The following is a 19,994-nucleotide window of genomic DNA, read 5'->3' as shown; positions in this document are numbered from 1 at the left end:
CTTGTCTTATTTTTGCTTCTTGACTTAAAAATAGCCCATTTTAAAATTAAACTTATTAAATCTTACGCCAGACATCCAAATTGCGGTTAAGAAACAAGGTGAATGTGTCTGGCATTTTCCAGCACACACACACACGGCCGTATGTAACCTAAAATGAGAGCTGTCACTCCCAAAAAGCGGCGGGGAGACATCGGCAAGCGTCGGGAAGCGTGTCCGAGCCCAGCAGCCCGTGGCAGGTCCCTGGAGGTCAGCCCACGGCTCCTTTTGTGTGCCAGTGGAAATGCACCCCCCCTCCTTTTTCCTTCCCCCCCCACCTTCTCTCTCCATGTGTGTTTTGTCTCCTCCTCCCGCGCTCGTGTCTGCCTTTGCATCTCCACTCCTCTCCCTCCTCTCCTTGGGGCCGATCGCCAAGGGAGCTCCAAGGGTCTCGGGGTCGTCCTCGTTCCCCCCCGGCGAGCGGAGCCAGGGGTACCTCTTGTTGCGGGCAGAGATGCTGCTCCTCCCGGGGATGTGATCGCATAGCAACACAGCAGCGGGGCGCTGGAGGAGGCGAGGCGGCGGGCGCAGCGCTCAGCCTCAGCATGCATCCCTGGCACTGGCACCTCTCTGCTGATTCACAGCCCCTGCTCCCGACGCACGGCTGCTGCCCGCGGTTCAGACCTGGCGCACTCGGAAGGTAGGCCAAGGCAGGATTTGGCTCCTGCTCGGAGCCCGGCCGTGCTGGGAAGGGGGAAATATCCAGATGGCTAACCTCGGAAATACACCCCAGTGCGTGTGTGTGTGTCTCTGCACAGTGGTGCTGTCCGTGTGCGTGCGGGCGAGGAAACTTGCCGAGAAGAAAAGACGGGTGGCAGGGGGACATGGGCAGAGAGAAGGGCAGCCAAGGGTGCTGGCACGGGGGAGAGACCAGGGAGCGGTAAGAGATGCGGATGCCCAAGGCAAACAATAGCAGCAAGCATCCCTTCCACGAGCCCTGGTTCTTTTCATGCTGAAGGCTCCTTCACCCTGGCAGTGTTTTCGGCTGGGCTGAAGGACCACTCGGCGCAGGGTGCGTGCTGGGCTTCCAGCCTTCTCCTGCAAGGCTCTGGCTGCAGGGCAAGGCAGAGTGGGGAACGTCTCCGAGCAGCAGGCTGCGATCAGGCTCTCGTCCCAGCTCTGTCCTTTTTGTTCGCTGCCTTGCCCGGTGCAGCCTTGTTTCTTTTATGTCTCAACCCTCCCTCTCCCACCTTCCCCCCAGTCCCTTCCACCTCCTCCTCCTCCCTCCAGGCCCTGTGTTTTCACTCCTGACCTCCCCGGTGATGCGGGCAGAGCCACCCGGGGCTGGCAGGATGCTGCTGGCTCCCTGGGGCTGGGCACCGTGCATCCTGCTCCCCGAGGGGCAGGGTGACCACAAGTGAGTGCTCGGCTCGGCAGGCTGTTGCTGGTGCCCAGCACGGTCCCTCGAGCCTCCCCTTCTGCACGGCACCACCGGTGTGTGGTGAAATCACCAGCACTGCCCTGGCAGGGGCTCTGCGCTGGGATTGCCTGAGTTCTGCCACATGGGGGTGAAGCCACTGCCCCATGCTGGCCGTGGGACAAAGGGATGGATCGGATGGATTTTGGTTTTTATCACTGAAAAAATGACCTAGCCAAATCTCCGTGCGTCCGTGTTTTATCTGTGCCCTAATACGAGGTCCTTTGTACTCCCTGAGCCATCTGCTACTTGCTCATCTCTCCGGAGCCATGAGAGCTGTTGTGTGATTTTTCTTTCTGGTGGTCTTTGTTGCCTGACCAGAGTCCCCTACAACACCATACCACGCAAACTCCCAGCTGCAAGGTCTGGCTGCAGCAGGAGGGTTTCCTTTTTTTGCCAGTTGTGTATGTGTGTTTTTGATTTTGAGTCCATCTCACATTGCCACCTGCCAGCTCCCCACTCTGCAAGGTGACAAGTAGGTAATGGCACTCCTGAGTGGGAGAAAAATGATAATTCCAGGTGAAAATTAAGATGAGGATAGAACCTCTCTAATTAACACCTGAGACAGACATATCACACTCGCTGTGATTGTCCAGGGCTGTGCCTGGAAGTGGGGTTGCTCAGGGCAGAGCGACTCTTTTCAAAATTAAACAAAGTGAGATAGTGAAGGGATTAAATGGATGGGTTCAAACAAAAGGCCTGCCTTCTTGAGACATACGGTGAATTTGTGATTATAATACCATCTTGAGCAGTATGTTCAAGGCCTCTGCTTTAGGCTGGATGCCTGTGATAAACGTATGAAAGTGGAATTACAAATCCCATGAGCTAAGACATCCTCAGCAGGACGAATTCACTCTTCCAAAAACCTCATTTTCACAGGTGTATAGAGATCAAGCGGGGCTCTTCAGAGTTGAGCCAAAATAGCTCCATCTCGATGTTCCTCCTAGCATAAAAATGAGGTAGCTCCGATCCATCCTGGGGAAGGGATGGAAGGAAACGGGACGCGTGGCTCTCAGTCCACGCCTTGTCTTGGATGGCCAGAGAGCTCACAAGGACCAGCCCGTGGGGTGGAGGCAGAGTATTCAGGTGGTTTTCTAACACTGGGAATGAGAAACAAAGCATCAAGGAAGCTGAGAGTTAGCACAGCCTTGCCTGGGTTTTTGCTGGGTGCGTTTTTCACACTGCAGCAAGGCTCGTTCCTCCGCTGACAGCGGGGAAGGGAAAGCTCAGGTTGTCAGAGGCAGACAAAGAGAAGCCTCGGGGTTTTCAGTGGGTTTAAATAGCCAGGCTTCGAGGCTGCGGAGCATGACCGAGTCTCTGAAGAATTAGGTTAGGTTTTTAAGGTTGTTGCAACCTTCTCTTGCCATTAAGCAAGTTATTACCCCCTGCTGGCCCTTCTGTGGGTGGGGGCGATGCCGGCTTCTTCCCCCGCTCCTTTTGTCTGTCAGGTCAGTCAGACAGCAACTTCTGTGTCCAGGCTGCGTGCCTACAGCTGGCTTTCAAGGTGCAAGGGCAATCGCATGTAGTGCTGCCTAATTGGAGGAAGAGGAGGAGGAGAGACGGGAAGAATTCCTCAGCAAAGCGAGTTTTGGAGAGAGCAGCTCAAAACCCAGCTGCGAGCCGGGAAGGGCATGTGACAGAAATTCAGATTTCAGTCTTCCTGAATTGCCACGAGTTGTTTTGACACAGAGGAACAGCCAGTTCTGCGTGGCCGTGCTGTGGGCATGCACCCACGCTCACCTCGTTGGCCGGGGACATCGGGGTCCTGATCCCCTGGCCGAGGAATGTAACTGGGGACATTTTCCAGCCTGAGCTTTTGTGTGTGCGCACGTGTATTCTGCTGGGGAAAATGGAGAGGGAGCGAGCCAGCAGAAGAGACCCTGCTGATTTATTAGGACCTGTGTCACCTGCTTATCCCCTGAATTTAAAGAACATGTTGGTTGTGAGTGCAAAATCTGAGCGGTCATTTCAGTACGCGGCTTGTGAGGTGGGAGAGCGCCCGCTTCACCCACGCCTGCTGAATCAGGTCTCTTCTGTGCCACGTGCTCACCACCCGGTACGGCAGAGATTTCCTTCTACTTCTTAAGAAGAGCTGCTTAACCGAGGGGCCCTTTGCTGTAATTAAGGAGGGGACCTGGTGGTGAGGTGGAGCCCCGTGGGGTCCTGCTGCGGGGGCAGAGGGTCGGTGCGGTGTCCTACCAGCAGCGCCAGGCTAAGCTGCAGCTTTGGGGTCTGGGTTTGGAGCCATGGGACTGAGAACGCTTTCAGGGTCTGCCTGTATGGGAGACTGCTGCTGGCCCTTTCCTTGTACACCCGAAAATTTGGGAATCAGGAGGCTGCGGGGTGGTCTTGAAGCAGCGTGTTCAGGTATCTGCTCCTGGTGTGTACGGAGAGATGAAGGGAGAGGGGTTGTCCTCAAGCTCGGCCCCAGTGGGACGAGGATTTCTCTTCCTTCTCTCTCACCAAAGCTTGACCTAGTGGGGTCTTGGGAAGTCGGTCTGCTGGCCCTAGCTCTCAGATGTAAGCTATCTACTCGCAGATGCAGAAAACAACTTTTGCTGGAACAGGATGTGCTGCTGCACCACCGAGGGAGTCCTGCTGCCTGCCAGCTTGGGAACGCTCCCTTTGTCAGCGTGTGGATGGGAGCTGAACTTTGAAACATCTGCAAGCCTCCCACCTTTCCCCTTAAAGGACACCGAGCATGCTGAGCTAAAATGTTATTACTTCTCTTGTACAGTAAGTTAAACAACAACAAAGCCATTAACATTTCCAGCAGCAGGGAGTGTGTTTGTATTTCCATCCCCCTCGTGGGATAAAGGCTGAGCTGCCTTGCCTCAAAATGTTGCCATATTTTTTCCTGATAGGCCAGGATATGAAGTGGAAAGTTTCAGCCCGGGAAGAATGTCTTGGAGGAAATTAGCAATTCAAAGTGCGAGCCTTGTGATGGAGAGACCTCCTGCCCTGCTTGCTGTCCTTGTGTGCAGGAGGGAGCTGCGAACCCAACATCTGCATGGAGCTGCAGCTTCCAGGGCAGCCTCCTGTCCTGCAGAGATAAGGGACAGCGGCAGCACAGCCCTGATGTCTGGGGGAGTTTGGGTCTGGGGTTCTAAATAACGGCAGAGTAAAGCTGTTGGATGCTGGTGCCCGCAGGTGTGAGGGTTTGCTGGTGCCTGGGATGGAGAGGAGCTGCTGCAGGACCCAGGGCATGAGCTGTGGAGCAGCCAGACAGCTCCGCTGCTGCTTGGGGTGAGGCTGGGCAAAGGCTGCCACAGCTGCCTCCCCAGGAGAGCTTTTGTAGCAGGTACAGCTCATCCAGGGAGAGGAAAAAGGCAGCAGTTCTGTTCTGAATAGACCCGAATGCAGCTGCATTCAGCTGGTGAAGTGTAGCGTCGAGATTTGGGGCTTTTTTTTTTTTTTTTTCCTAGAGGAACATCGCCGTCTCAAGCTAGGCTAAAGCATTGTGGCTTGGTTCCTGAAGTATTTGGTGGCTGTAACTCAGCGCAGTGAGATGCATACCAAAAGCAGAGGCAAGCGCTGGGTGCTCTCATGTGGGAGGATGCAAAAAAAACCTCGTGTAAGGAGGCTGCACCCGATCCTCCTCAGGGTCCATCACCTTTGTGCCCAGAGGGGGTACCTCCAGCCAAGACCAGGTTTGGCTGTGTGGGACACACCAGCAAAGTCTCACTCCTTGCTCCTGAAATGGAAGGGTGCAGTGCCCTGGTGCCCCACCAGGCAGCTTCTCGTGATGTCTTCACATCCAATTTTCACCTGCTGCTGCTTGCAGGGGGCTTGATGCTTCCCTTCTTGCACAGAAATGTTCCTGGGGGTCAGCCTGGCTTTAGTTCTGGTTGGGCTGCCTGACCACATGGCTCCTGAGGGTTGCAGAGGGCCAGGAGGAGCATTTTTCATGCCTAAACACCTTTACAAATGGGTGCTTGCAATGGGCTGTGGGAACTGCAGCTCTGGAGCTGTGGGGCTGCTTCTTGCAGCAGGCGGGTATGGGCACTGATAAGGGGCTGTTGTAGGGTGAGCATCATGTCCTGGGGCCTCCCTCCAGCTGGTGGGAAGGCCCAGAGCTGGCCACAGCCCCCGGGAGCTCCTGGGATGCTTTTGCAGTGCCCCAGGGCTGATGTGGGATGGGGCAGCTCCAGGCTCCTTACCATCCCCTTGTGCTCCCACACAGTGGCACCAGCCATCCCGCACGGACTGCAGCTCAGTTCTTGCATCCCAGCCCTGCTCCAGCTCCTGGGAGAGGCTTCTGCCTCTCACCCCGTGGCAGCAGTGCCTTTAGTGACCCCCCTCCTGTGCCGTGCCCTCTGCCTCCCCTCTGAATGCCTGCATTTGTTCCACACGCGTTTTGAGCCAGGCTGGCTCAGCTGCCAACATTTCTGTGACTGATCGTGTTGCTTGGCTGTAGCACGCCCGAGGTGAATGCTGGTGGGGGAGAGGTGAGGGGGGTCACAGCCCCGGAGCTAGGGAAGCACCAGCAGCAAGCATTTAGCCCAGAAGCATCCGTACAACCTGCTGCCCGTGCTGCAGTGCCCGACGGTGCCTGGCGGCACCACTATGCCACAAGTGCGAGAGCTGGAGTTACTGTGTGCCACAGCAAAGCAGCAGAGCAGGAGCATTTCTTCCTCTCCTGTAATCGCTGGGGATTTGGCAAAGTGATCATATGTTGGTTTGCTCGCAGCCGAGCCTCACCGTCTGGTCGTCTCTCCCCTTGAATGCCTGCCTTTGTGCTGGCTGCTGTACAGCTGAGCTATTTCCAGATTATCTCGGGCTCTCCGCATCTGGGCTTTGCTGCCTTGGACGGGCTCCTTTCCCTTGCGCCATGGCTCTGTGTCCTCAAGAACCTTGTCTTTGCTGAAGGAGGTCAGGCCTGGCACCTGGAGGTGCCAAAAGGGCTTTTCTTCTTCTGGTGAGAGCTACCTGCCCTACACATGGGCACCTGTAGGACAAGGCTTCCCTTCCCCTTCTCCAGAACCGCACCAACCCTGTGCACAGAGACTTTTCCCTGAGCAGAATGCAGAAAGGCCCACCAAGAGCACAAGCATTGGGGTAATAGGATATATCCCCTCCTGTTGAAGGCAGAAATCATCCCCCACACCCTTGGCGTTGCATAAGGGGGTCTCTGTGGACCCTGCAATTGGTAAGCGCTGCTGTGCTGTGATAACCCTGCCAGCCCTGGGACAGGAGCAGAGGGTGCCGCGGTGCACGGTCCGCGATGCTCGTCTCTGCAGGTGGCAGGAAGGGGAGAGCGCAGGGCCCTGGATTATCAGCGTATTGGAGAGCTCAGCACAGGCTGTTCTGCCGGAGACGGAGAGCATTACGGTGGTAGAAATTGCTCGGGGATTAACAAAATCATAGCAGGGTAAGCTGTTCTCTTAGTGTGTGCCATGGAGGAGGGAAGGCAGTGGAAGCTCGGGCGAGGGAGCGAGGGGTGTGGAAGCAGAGCGTGCGTGTGCCTGGCTCCTCTGCGGGCACGTAGAGCTCTGGGATCGTGCTTCCGTGGTGGGAAATCGCTTGGTTCTGGTAAATCATTGCCATGCACCTTTACCTCTAGGCTTTGTTTTCTCGTGGCTCTGTGTAAATTGGAATTGGTGCTGGCGATGGGAAAAAATCACTGTTTTGGCTCAGACTCCAAAAGCAAAAAAAGAAACCAGCCAGATGACCAGGGGTTTTACTGAGGTCTGTGGAACAGACGAAGGGGACACTGCTCACTGGTTTTCTGGGTCTTACGGTTTTTAAAACTGAATAAAAGTGGGACTTTTGTAATTCATAACGAGTAAGAACACATAAAAAGGTAGCTGGCTATATGAGATGCAAGTGTGAGGGACTGAGGTGCTAGAAAAATTTGTTTCTGAATATGAAAGGAAAAAATATTACGTTGGAAGATATTGCCTGTTGTTGGGATTTATTTTTTTATGTCCAAACAGAAGTGGTTGTGACAGTGTCCGGAGTGCAACGAGAGGCTCTCTGCTCTCTGCTTTTAAACTCAGTGCATCCCCTGCCCTGCAGGAAACCCAGCCCTAAGGCGCAGCTGTGGGACTCACGCACACGGGACGTTGTTACAGCAAATTGTATAACTGATGCAAAAAAGAGTTGGACTTGCATGAAAAGAGACGGCAGCATCAGTGCAAAGAACCGCATGTAGCCTCCGGGGGTGCGCGCTGAGGATGGGGAGGTGCTGACCCCAAACCTCTCCCGCTGCCTTCCAGGTGCTGGCGCCCGAGGCCGTCTCCATCCCCATGAGCATCGGCTCTGATGCAGCCCCTGGTGATGCAGGAATGGCCTTACGTCCTCCCACCATGTCCTGAGTGGCACGGCGCGGCCCCGGCGCGGCACAGCGGCGCTGCCCACCCGCTGCCTCAGGTAAGGTCTGCTCTGGCTGCCCTCCTCCTGCGGCTGTGCGGGGCTGGGGAGCACGCCGGGACCTCGGCTCCTGCTGGGGGAAAGCTCTTAGCCTCAGCACCCCGTTGTCTGGCGCTTAATGAGGACGTTAGCTCTCCTCCAGCGCTCTGGCTGCAAAGCGTTTCCCGAAGTAGAGCACGGCAGGCAACCCGCAGAGCTGGGTTGCAGGATAAAGAACATGAGGCTGCCGCCCGCAGCTCTGGCTTATCTGCTCGGGTTTGCTTTTTCCTGGAAACGTGGAGGAATGTCAGCTTTTGCTGAAAGGTTTGCGGCTCATCTTTCTGGTTGCGGAGCAGAGCTCAGAAGGAAGGCCTCGGTGAAAGCCAAGGCTGAGCTCCTGCGAGGCAGAGGAGCCTGGCCTCCTCCTGGGCTGGTTTGCTCGAGGAACGGAGGGTGCTCACCTATCGGTTTTCCCCCCTCTTCCCTGGGTGTTTCTGCACAGGCTGCTCACCTACACGGGGCGGAGAGGGGAAGGCTCTGCACCCCTTGGGGCTGGGGGCTGGGGACGTGGAGGGGACGGGGTGGTGGGAGGGGAGGCTGGCGCTGCCGGCCCCGGGGACACCAGCGGTCAGATGTGCAGGGAGGGAGAGGCAGGGAGACAGGGAGCTTTTCATTCCCTCCCGTAGGTGGAGGAGAGCATGGGAACAATGCTGGCCGGCAGCGCTGTGGGGGACACGGGGAGCCAGCCCGGAGCCTGCTGGCAAAAACAAACTCTTTGCACCCAGTCCGGACGGGCAGGAGAAGCCGTGCTGGCACCAAGGGCAGGGATGGGGCGAGGAGGGCACCGTGGGCTCCTTGGGGTCACGTCTCAAGGGCAGGTTTACCTTTAGTGTAGCCAAAGCTTGCTGGGACCAGTCCCTGGGTAAAGCCCATCCCTGGGAGCCCACCCTGCAGGGCACCCGAGGGCGAGGGGCTCCACAGCAGCGGCACCCCCGGGGTTAAGGCAGGTTGGAGGCCGCAGGAATGCTGCGGGACAAAGCTGGGATTGAGGCCGGGAGGAGGCACGGCCGCCCCCCTGCAGATTCCTGGGGGGTCAGTGCCGGGGCCAGCCCCGAGCCCTGCTCACAGCAGCGCTTGCTGCCTGCCGGCCGGTGCTGCACAACAGGCAGGAGGCGATGCCCGCTCCACCGGCTGCTCCGAGCAGCCCTGCTGCACCCAGGACAGGCGGAAAGGAGCCCGCGTGAGTGTCCTGGGCCCGAAAATAAACCTGCTGAGGGCGGAGGGGGTTGGATCCAGGCTGCCACCGCTGCAGCCCTGGGGATGGGGTGGGCAGGGGATGCTCGGGGGGAAGGTGCTGCTCTTGCTCCCTGCTCGCTCACAGTGGGGCAGGTGTTCAGTGCCTGGCCCGTGCTTGGCCACCATCCCTGGCTCATCTGCAGGTGATAGTCCATGGGCTGTGGGCTTTTAGCATCGTCTTAAACTGGGCTGGGAAGGCTGCTCTGTGCTGAGCTCAACCCTCTCCTTGGCACTGCCAGGCATGGAGCGGGGAGTGGGGCGCTCCTGGGCAGTGCTGTGGGGCTAACCTACTTGGGTGGCATGAGGAGCTGCACACGCAGACTGTGGGGTTTTATTTATTTTCTCCTAAGTGCGAGCAGCAGTTTTAGCTCGAGTGATTCATTATTCATGGCCCCGAGATTCCTGTGAACTCTGTGGGCGATGGTTTTCTCTGTTTTCCTGATGCTCCTGGAGCGGCAGGGTGTGTGGGGGGCAGCGAACAGCCTGCCGTTAGATGTTTTTAGATGAAGAAGGCTTAGCAGCACTCGCTGAGCGTTTGACTCCTCCTTGGGAGCCAGCACGGGGTGGGCATCGTTCCACTTGCACAGCCAAATTCTGGGTCTGGTTTCCTCCTGCCTGCTGTTCCCCTGCGCCCGTCCTGGGGTGCTCGGGCAGCCCGTGGGCAGGCAGCGAGCTGCGTCTGCTCCTTCCCTTCCCCGGCAAAGGCTGCCTGTTGCATGTACTGTTTAGAAAGTGCTAATGCAGTTAATTACGGTTGATTAATCACCTGGGGATAATTACCCCAAATGAGCTCTAATATCAAAGCAGCATTAGAGTGAAACACTGCCTGTTCCTCAGCAGAGCGCATCCCACTTGGCATTACCATGTGTTTGTGCTCGGTGCACCGGGCTGCTCTGCTGGAGAGGAGATCCCTGCTCGCTCTCCAAGTCCTGTGTGCGATGCTCTTGGTCCTGCCAGTGTGTTGGTGTGGCCGGCAAGCACCGTGCCTTCGCTGCCTCTGCAAGGGGGAACAAGCGTGATGCAGCGCAAGAGGCTTAGGACAGGATTCCCCACCCACCAAGGGTTCATTGCTCAGTAATTAGCACACATTTTTCCAGGCACCTGGGGGTGTCTGGCTCAGCTGCTGGCTGGGCAGGGCAGGGCTGGAGGTGCTCACACTGCACAGGGACCGGCTCAGGTTTGGCTGCCGGCTGCTCCCCAGCCCTTCAGAGCATCCTTCGTGCCACTGCTGGTTCCGGGGAGGTGCGGAGGAGAAGCAGCATCTGCGGGGATCAGCTCAGATCCACGGTGCAGGCAGAGAATATAGCCTGGTGCTTCTGCAGGGGAGCAGGTGGCAGCCACAGAGCTGCGGGTGGCGTAGCAGAGGCTGGCAGGTCCCCTTGGTCACTAGGAATGGTGGAGCCTGCTGCGCCCACCTCTTTTCAAGGCGTTGAAATGCCACCTTTATTCACAGTGCTGCCATAGCCGGCACTGTGCCCCTTCTCCAGCCATGGCCATGAGCTCCCCGGAGCAGCCAGCAGCCCCCTGCTCAGCGGTGCAGCACCCAGAGAGCTGAAAAGTCAGGGATGGTGATGGCAGAGGGGATGGTGCAGCCAGGCGGGTGCCTGAGCACTGGCAGCTGGACGCAGCGTTTCAGCTCTGTCTGTTTCTGCCCAGGTTAAAGGCTCTCAGGATGGTGCGGGACCTTCGTGTGTAAGCCCCCGGGCTCCCAGCAGTGTTGCTGGGCCCCAGAACCCCCTGGAGATGAATCTTTGTTGGAACGAGATCAAAAAGAAATCCCACAGCCTTCGGTAAGAGTCCCTGCCCGGGGCAAGCTCCTGGCCTGCCAGCCTGGTGGGCCGCGCATGCTTGTTGGAGGTGGCTGAGCTCGTCCCTGCGTTACCCACAGCAACCCTGGCTTTGTCTCTCCTCTTCTGCACGGACTTCTGAGCCTTCCCCACGCTCTGCATCCTCCCTATGCCCACCCCTCCCTTCCTTTACCCCTCCCATCCTCATCCCTGCTCACTGCTGCCTTCTCCATCCTCCCTGCTGCCACCTCCATGTCTCACCTCTTTTCCCCCCACCTCCGTGCTTGCCCCTTTGCTGGGAGCCCTCTCCAGCTGAGCAGAGGAATGGGCTCTCCAGACCCTCAGAGGTCGCAGCTGCAGCGGTGGCAGCATGACGGAGAGCTTAACTGGGGCATGTTAATTGTCTCTTGCCTCAACGCTGGCTGCTGGAAGCCGCCCAGCCACGGAGCCACGGAGCCAAGCCCCCCGTGCTACCCAGAGCACAGCCCAGACCGACCTGGGTGCACGCAGAGCGGCTCCATCCCTGCTGCTGGCTGCGAGCTTCGGGGTGTTTGTGGCACTCCCTCTGCCCGGCACCTCCCTGCCTGCATCTGGGATGGCTGCGGGTTCCCCTGGTTCCCCCTGAGCACCCCCGTGCTGTCCCCGCTCTCGTGCCAGGGCTCGGCTGGAGGCCTTCTCCGACCACAGCGGGAAGCTGCAGGTGCCCCTGCAGGAGATCATCGACTGGCTGGGGCAGAAGGATGAGGAGCTGTCGGCGCAGCTGCCCCTGCGCGGGGACGTGCTGCTGGTGCAGCAGGAGAAGGAGACGCATGCGGTACGTTCCCCTTATTCCCTTGCGCCCTGCTCACGGTTGCTGTCCCTCGTCCTCACCGGCACCAGCCGCTTCCCGGAGCACAGAGCCCTGACCCAGCAGGCAGCACCACAGCTGGTGGAGCAGGAGAGGACACCCCAACCCCAAACCCAACCCCAACTGGCTGTGAATGGGCTTCGGGGCACCCTGCTGCTCCCCTCCTCGTTCCCCCTGCACTGCAGAAATGTTTCTCTGTTAACTCCTCTCTGCGTTTCCAGAGAGGGCTGGGTACTTTCCTCTGGCAGCGTTTCCCTGATGTCACCGTGGGTGGTTCGTTTGGGCACTGGATGAGTAAATCACAGCGGCCCTCGGCGAAAGGGCAGCAGGACGTAATTCTCCAGCCCAGCCTGTCGCCTCCTCTCTGTGCTCTGCTCTCCTCTCCAGGCTTTCATGGAAGAAGTGAAGTCCCGGGGGCCGTATATTTACTCTGTCCTGGAGTCAGCACAGGCTTTCCTTTCCCAGCATCCGTTTGAGGAACTGGAAGAGCCAAGTTCAGAAAGCAAAGGTCTGTTGAGTTCCCCCTTCAATTCCCCTTTCCTCGTCCTCCCATGGCTCCTCCTGGGTTGGTTAGGAGGGGGATGGAGCAGGCGGCTGGTGTGGCCCAGCAGTGCTCGGCCTCTTGCCATAACACACCGGGTTGTGCCCAGCCCTTGGGAAGAAGACGGGACCAGCACAGAGCTGTGCTTCTGCCCCAGGCTCTCATTTCTGCTCGTTGCTTTGCCTCCGCAGATGTCTCTCCCCGGCACCGCATCCAGAACATCAGCCGCTTCGTCTGGAAGCAGGCGAACGTGGCCAGCGAGCTGTGGGAGAAGCTGACGGCCCGCTGCGTGGACCAGCACCGGCACATCGAGCGGACGCTGGAGCAGCTGCTGGAGATCAAAGGGGCCATGGAGGAGCTCAGCACCACGCTGGACCAGGCTGAAAGCGTGCGTGAGACCTGGGAGCCCATCGGGGACCTCTTCATCGACTCCTTGCCAGAGCACATCCAGTCCACCAAGGTACTTGTGGCTCCCAGCTTCGGGGACGGGCACAGCCCACCCGAAACTGTAGCAGAGGGCTCGCAGCTGGGCACCGACACCTTTCTTATTCCTTCTCCTCCTCCTCCTGCCCTGTGCCTGCTCCCCTGGGCACGGGGCTGCAGCTCTTCAAGGACGAGCTGTCTCCCATGAAGGACGGGGTGAAAGTGGTCAATGACCTGGCACACCAGCTCGCCATCTCGGACGTCCACCTCTCCATGGAGAACTCCCGCACCCTGGAGCACATCAACACGCGCTGGAAGCAGCTGCAGGTGGGGAAGGGTCGGGGCCCTGCCAACACCCCGCAGGGAAGGGGGTGAAGGGGAAGAGCTGAACCTCGGGGATGATTTATTAAGGCTTGGCCAGGCAGGAGCTGTCTGGGCAATGCAAACCCAAGGGAGGGAGCAGATCTGGGTGGCTGGGGCACCTCCAAGTCCATCCACAGGCCTTCCTGAAGGGGGCTGTGATCCGAAATGCTCGATGGAAATGCTGCCACTGCGTTCTGCTGTCCCCTCCTGCAGGCCTCCATCAACGAACGCCTGAAGCAGCTCCAGGATGCCCACCGGGACTTCGGGCCGGGCTCGCAGCACTTCCTCTCCTGTACGTGATGGGTGCCCCCGTCAGCACTGCCTGCGGGCCGCCTGCCCTCCCACCCGCTGGGGCAGTGCCCGTGGTGGTGCAGATGCTCAGGGGCTGTAGCTGCGATGCTTGCAGCAGCAGCCGGGTGGCCCTGGGACAGTGCCAGCCTCGGGGACAGGGTGGGCAAGGCAGGGAAAGGCAGTGAAACCCCAGGGAAACCCCAGGTGCAGGGTTTGTTGGCCCCGGTGTCCCTGCAGCCCTGCTCCTCCACCTGAGAGCAGTGGAAGCATTTCCAGCTGCCCGTGGCGAGGGAAAATTGCTGAGGGCCACCGGGGGCTTCTGACCTCTGCTCCTCTCCTCGCAGCCTCGGTCCAGGTGCCCTGGGAGCGAGCCATCTCCCCCAACAAAGTGCCCTACTACATCAAGTGAGTGTGCTGCCCCGCATGGACGGGGCTCGGGCCTGCCCGACGGTGGGCACGCGGCTGGAAGGGATTTCCCAGCCTGACCCCACGTTTCCTTCCCTCCTCCCAGCCACCAGGCCCAGACAACGTGCTGGGACCACCCCAAGATGACGGAGCTGTACCAGACGCTGGGTGAGGAGGCTGCCACAAAACCTCTTTTTTTGGGGTGCAGCGTGAGATGCCCTCCGCCCCAAAAGGGGCCTCTCTGTGCTCTCCCCCCAAAGGGTCCAAACCCCAGCTGGGGGCAGCAGCTGCTTCCTGCCCTGCAGATAAGGGTGTCCAGCTGCGGTTTTCTTCTCGTTCTGTTCTTGCAGCGGATTTGAACAACATCAAGTTCTCGGCGTACAGGACGGCGATGAAGCTGCGGCGGGTGCAGAAAGCCCTGCGATGTGAGTGTGGGAAGCACGGCCCTCCCGCTGGGGCTCCCTGGGTAGAGGCATTAAGTGAGCACAGCCTTTCATCAGCACATCAGAGGCAGGAGCCCACCGGGGAAGCGCGAGCCCGTGGCTGAAAAGCAGCAAATTCACTGCCTCTGGGTTAGGGTGGAACTGCTGCAGGGCAGCTGTGAGTCAAAGCTGTCAGAGACCAAAGGGACAAAGCAGAGTTACAAACCTCGGGAGCAGCCAGGAGCTCACCCGGCAGCAACGGGGGAGGCTGGAGGAGCTGTGAGAGTGACCCAGAGCAGAAAGCAGGCGGGTTGGCAGGGGCAGGAGGGGATCCAGTGCTTACAGAGACAAAGGGGAGCTGAAAACCCAGCTTCAGGGCTAGGGAGGGATGCTGTGGAGCTGCGTGCAGGTATCTGCTTTCCTCCCAGTGGACATGGTGACCCTGGCCACGGCCCTGGAGATCTTCAACGAGCACGACCTGCAGCCCAGCGACCGGGCGATGGACGTGGTGGAGGTGATCCACTGCCTGACCGCCCTGTACGAGCGGCTGGAGGAGGAGCGGGGCATCCTGGTCAACGTGCCGCTCTGCGTCGACATGAGCCTCAACTGGCTGCTCAACGTCTTCGACAGGTACCGGCCCCGCGGCGCCGTGCTCGGGGGGAAACCGAGCCACACGGGATGGGGTGGCTGGTGCCAGCTTGCCTTGCTGACCCCCCACCAAATAAAACCACCCCTGTGCCGTATCTCGCCTTGCAGCGGCCGCAGCGGGAAGATGAGGGCCCTCTCCTTCAAGACGGGCATTGCATGTCTGTGCGGGACGGAGGTCAAGGAGAAATTCCAGTGTGAGTCCCCCGCACGGAGCCACCTGGGGAAGGCGGGAGTGCTTTCGCTTCCCAGCTTCGCCCTCCTTTGCCCGGCAGGATCGGAGAAGCAGCTTTCGTGTGGTGACTAATCTGCTCGCATCGCCACCCCTCCCTCCCTCCCCCAGCCCACGCCGCCTAAATTAGAAGGCATTTTGGCAGTGACTGCTGCTGCGGGGGTCTTGCTTGCATGGCACTGCCAGGGGCGGGGTGGCGAAGGCAAAGGGGCAGCAGCTGCTCGGTGCTTCTCCAGGAAAGCCCTGGGGGTGTGTGGCGGGGCAGTCAGGGTCAGACAAATTAAAGGAAGCCCCTTTTGCTGTGTTTTAAGCCACAGGGTGCTGGGGGCGGGGGTGCTGATCACCCAGGGATTAAATAAGAGCTCTGTAACCATAACCTCTGGCTCGGGAAGGCTCTAAATTGCTGCTTTGGGGAGCTGGAAGGATGCCGGTGATGGTTATTTAACCTCAGCTCAGTGTTTTCCCCCCGGTTTAAGCTGCCCCCCGTGCAGGCACCAGCTGTGTCTGATGGGCTGTCTCCCTGTAAATCCCACCGCAGACCTCTTCAGCCAAGTGGCGAATGCCGGGGGCCTGTGTGACCAGCGGCACTTGGGCGTCCTGCTCCACGAGGCCATCCAGGTCCCGCGGCAGCTCGGGGAGGTGGCAGCCTTCGGGGGCAGCAACGTGGAGCCCAGCATCCGCAGCTGCTTCCGATTCGTGAGTACCGCGGTGACCCCTCCGTGGCTATGTGCAGTGAAGAACAAGTGTCCCAAGGCAGTGGGGTCCTGCTCTGAGCCTCCCCTCCTGTCCCTCCCCATCCCAGAGCCACGGCAAGTCTGCCATCGAGGCGTCCCAGTTCCTGGAGTGGGCCAACCTGGAGCCGCAGTCCATGGTGTGGCTGGCCGTGCTGCACCGCGTCACCATGGCCGAGCAGGTGAAGCACCAGACCAAGTGCTCCGTCTGCCGGCAGTGCCCCATCAAGGGCTTCAGGTAGGGGACGCGGGGACTTCAGCCGCCAGCACCGCGGGGTCAGCGGGGCGCGAGAGCCACACAAACCTCTCCGTCCCCTGCGCTCCGAGACACGGCAGCTCTGCCGACTCTCCCTTCTCCCTCTGGCCTCCCGCTCTCTGCAGGTATCGGAGCCTGAAGCAGTTCAACGTGGATATCTGCCAGACCTGCTTCCTCACCGGGCGAGCCAGCAAGGGCAACAAGCTGCACTACCCCATCATGGAGTACTACACCCCGGTACGGGGCCGGGCGGCGCGTGGCTATCGAGGGCAGTGGCCTCGCGGTGCTGGGGCTGCCCCAGGGTGGCTGCTTTGCGTGTGTTTGTTCCCCTCTGCCTGCTGGGGGCTGTCGGTGTCCCTGCTGCTCTGGGGCTCGTGGTCAGCAGGATGTGGCATCCCTAGCATGCCCAGCCTGGCTCGTGCTGCTGGAGCAGCCGCGTGCCCCCCTCGCTCCCCCACTTGTTTCTGCTGATGGAGGGCTTGTGCCCGGCCTGAAGGGAGCTTCACAGGTCCCAGGATGACACCCTGTGATCCCCCACTCTGCCCACCGCCAGGGCAATGTTTCTTTCTCTCTCTGCAGACCACCTCCAGCGAGAACATGCGGGACTTTGCCACCACGCTGAAGAACAAGTTTCGCTCCAAGCAGTACTTCAGCAAGCACCCGCAGAGGGGCTACCTGCCCGTCCAGTCCGTGCTGGAGGCTGACTTCTCCGAGACGTGAGTGCCCCGACCCTGCCCGAGGAAGCAGCACCCCCGGGGATGCTGCCTGGAGGCAGCTTGCTCAGGGCTGACAGCACCGAGTCTTTGGGGGAGCAGATTTCAGCCTCCCTGACAGCCGGGGTGGGCAGGGCAGCCCCTCCAAGCCCTGGTTTTGGGTGAGGACTGCAATCCTTGCTGACCAGTGTGTGTCTCTTGCAGCCCAGCCTCCTCCCCGATGCTGCCGCACGCTGACACCCACTCCCGGATCGAGCACTTTGCCAGCAGGTAGCAGCACCGGGCACCGCTGGGGGCTGTGGGGCAGAGGGGTCTGGGGACGGGTGCTTCCCAGCACGCTGCGTGGCTGCCACGGGGTCTTGCAGAGAGGTCTTGCAGGGCTGCTGCATTTTGGGTGCGCTGAGCAGACGTTCAGGGTGCCTTTGAACGTGTCTCAAACCAGCTCTCTTTCTTCCAGGCTTGCAGAGATGGAAAACCAGAACTGTTCCTTCTTCAGCGACAGCCTGTCCCCCGATGACAGCCTGTGAGTTCTGCCTCCTTCCCCTGCTGCTCTGCAGCCAGGTTCCTGTGGCTCCCTCCCCACCTACCCAGGGCATCCCTGTTCTCCCTCCCAGCCCTTGGAGCCTGAGGCTCCCGGGCACCCCCAGCTACCTGGGATGCTGGAGCCACCTCTGAGCTCCACAACCTGGAGCAGCTGTGGGGAACTCCCCCACAAAACCACCTCCCTCCAGCCCCAAGGGCCCAGCAGTCCCCATCCTGATGTTCCTCCCTGCTGTGTTTCCTTCACCTGCTGCAACAGGGACGAGGACCAGTACCTGCTGCGCCACTCCAGCCCCATCACCGACCGAGAGCCCGCGGGCAGCCAGCAGGTCCCAGGAAGCCTGCCCATGGACGACAAGGGGGAGCTGGAGCGCATCCTGGCGCACCTGGAGGACGAAAACAGGTGGGCAGCTCTGAAAGCGGGGGCTCTGAGTCAGCCACCGGGCGGTCTCCAGAAAGGAGATGGTGGTGCTGACCTGGGCTGTCCCGCAGGATCCTGCAGGGAGAGCTGAGGCGTTTGAAATGGCAGCACGACGAGGCCGTGGAGTCCCCGAGCTTGGCTACGGGTTCCCCCGAGCTGGTGCCAGACCCCCGCAACGAGGAGCTCCTGGCGGAAGCGCGCATCCTCCGGCAGCACAAGAGCCGCCTGGAGACCCGCATGCAGATCCTGGAGGACCACAACAAGCAGCTGGAGTCCCAGCTGCACCGGCTCAGAGAGCTGCTGCTGCAGGTACGGAGCAAATAACAAGGGAGGGGGGCAGGAAGGGGTGGCCAGAGGGTGCAGGACAAGGACAGAGGACCGCGACAAGCCCCCCTCTCTCTCCAGCCGCCGGCAGAGTCAGATGGCAACGGCTCAGCAGCATCTTCCCTGGCTTCATCCCCGCACCAGTCCGAAGGAAGCCAGGCAAAGGAGAAGGAGCACGACACCCCCGACACCGAAACTGCAGGTGAGGGAGGGTCGGATGGGGGCTGAGCTCCGGGATGGCAGCTCTGGGAGGCCGCCTGTCCCCCCGGCCCCCGGTTTAGCCGGGTGCATGCCCCGCTCACCCCAGCCCTGTGCCCGCTGCAGATGAGGTGGAGGCCAAGACGCAAGAGGTCAGCGTGTGCCTGGAGGACATCATGGAGAAGCTGCGGAGCGCCTTCCCCAGCTCGCGAGGTACTCGAGCGAAATCCCCCTCTCTGGCCTCCTACTGCTCCCTCAGATGAGGTTTCCCGGCGGAGCCCTGCCCCGATCCCTCCCTCCCCGCGACGGCTGATCCCCCCCGGCACCCACGGCCAGGAGCGCGGCGGCTGCAGGCACTGGTGAGGATGAGGAGGAGCTCTCCTACCTGCAAGGACAGGCGGCCAGAGCTGCGCAGAGGACAGAGCAGCTCAGTCCTGGATGAGCTCCCTGCTGCGAAGACAGACTGATGGCAGCAAGGCTGCAGCCACCGCCGTGAGCCCCCTCTGCCCATCTCCGGGGAGGTGGAGGCCCTGCTCACCTGGCAGAGCAGCAGCAGTGGTGTGAGCTCTCCTGGCTGCTTGTGGATGGCTCATCCCACATGGATGGTGACCGGGGATGCTCTGTGACTGCGTGCTCAGCGCCATCCCTCACCCATGTGTGTGCCCAGGGCGCTGTCACCTGGTGCTAGCTCTACCCCAGGCTCTGGCCCTCTCCCACCCAGCCCCTCGCCCGCTTTCTGCCACCCCTGAGCAGTCCCCTTCTAACCAGCTGGCCCCAGGCGCTGTTCTGCTGACCTCTCCGTCTCTCTTCCAGGTATGACCTCCCTTATCTAACACCTCCCGTGAGCCAGAGGCTTTTCCTAACCAGCTGCCTGGCTGCTTCCCCTCCTCCTCCTCTCCCCGCCGTGCTCCCCGTGCTGCGGCAGGCTCCCTCGCTCAGGCAGGACGCTTGCCAGCTCCAGGAGATCTCAGGGGAACATTGGCCAGGTGGGAGTGGGGCTGTGGGCTCCCTGGGGGCCGTCTGGGTTGCTCAGCTGCAGCATCCAGGCTTGGACTTGTTGGACTGCACGGAAAAGCTCGGAAGAAAGAGCTGAAGTGGTGGAAGCTGCGTGTGTCCCCTGGCACCCACGGGGCGCAGAGCTCAGCATCCCGCTCCTCTCCAGTTCTGCCCGGGGTCCTCCAGGGCACTGAAATGTTTCTGCAGCCACCAAAAGGCCTCCTGGGGTGTAAAGGAACTCCTTCTGACAGCACCCAGCTGCCCGCCTTATGGTTTGGACACTGCAGCCGGCTGGGCACGCGCTGCCGGGGGGAGAGGCTGCCAGGTTGGTGGGGTCGGGGCGAGTCCACAGCAGAGCTTCAGCCCAGCTGGTAGCCTTATCCTGAGAGGATCTTTATAACAGAGCCTTATCGTTTAATTTGCATATATTTCTATATATTATATATATATTCTGTACTGAAATACTCTCACGGACTCACGCCATTAAACCCTAACACGAAGTGTAGTTGCACTTCCCTTCCAGCCCAGCCCAGCTCCCTCTCCTGCGGGATCCTTCCCCGCGCTGCCCTGGAGCAGGGCTGGTGGCGGTGGTTCCGGGTCCCTCGGGCTCCCTCGGGCTGGCTGTCTCAGGCTGCGTTACGTCGAGAAAGCTGCGGAGTCAGGTGCTGTGGGTGCCCTGGGGCACAAAAAGGGCTGGCACTGCCCTGCTGCTGCTCCGGGGCGGCGGAGAGAGGAGATGCCCACACCGCTGGGCATGGC

At 60.1% G+C, this 19,994-nt stretch overlaps 1 protein-coding gene across 5 annotated transcripts; it reads left to right on the top strand.

Moving 5' to 3' along the window:
* The first annotated feature begins 340 nt into the window (after window positions 1–340).
* Window positions 341–19,735, top strand: DRP2 (dystrophin related protein 2). 5 transcript variants are annotated; one of them, XM_068697096.1, is made up of 24 exons: window positions 341–676; window positions 7,672–7,825; window positions 10,757–10,890; window positions 11,545–11,701; window positions 12,122–12,242; window positions 12,467–12,735; window positions 12,879–13,025; window positions 13,275–13,353; window positions 13,697–13,757; window positions 13,864–13,925; window positions 14,108–14,182; window positions 14,608–14,809; window positions 14,936–15,021; window positions 15,595–15,752; window positions 15,859–16,025; window positions 16,169–16,280; window positions 16,623–16,759; window positions 16,961–17,026; window positions 17,214–17,279; window positions 17,556–17,699; window positions 17,789–18,026; window positions 18,123–18,243; window positions 18,366–18,452; window positions 18,576–19,735. In XM_068697096.1, the coding sequence occupies exons 2-24, from the start codon at window positions 7,718–7,720 to the stop codon at window positions 18,704–18,706; spliced, it is 2,928 nt and encodes a 975-aa protein (XP_068553197.1). In that variant the 5' UTR covers window positions 341–676; window positions 7,672–7,717; the 3' UTR covers window positions 18,707–19,735. The 5 variants fall into 5 exon arrangements, with proteins under 5 accessions (XP_068553197.1, XP_068553198.1, XP_068553200.1 ...); XM_068697097.1 differs by having other exon boundaries at window positions 343–676; window positions 19,053–19,735; XM_068697099.1 differs by lacking the exons at window positions 341–676; window positions 7,672–7,825 and adding an exon at window positions 8,915–9,044.
* Window positions 19,736–19,994: the final 259 nt, after the last annotated feature.

This window comes from Anas acuta, chromosome 13 (genome assembly GCF_963932015.1).
Source record: "Anas acuta chromosome 13, bAnaAcu1.1, whole genome shotgun sequence".
NCBI classification, from domain to species: Eukaryota; Metazoa; Chordata; class Aves; order Anseriformes; family Anatidae; genus Anas; species Anas acuta.
This window is presented reverse-complemented; position numbering and strand designations above follow the sequence as displayed.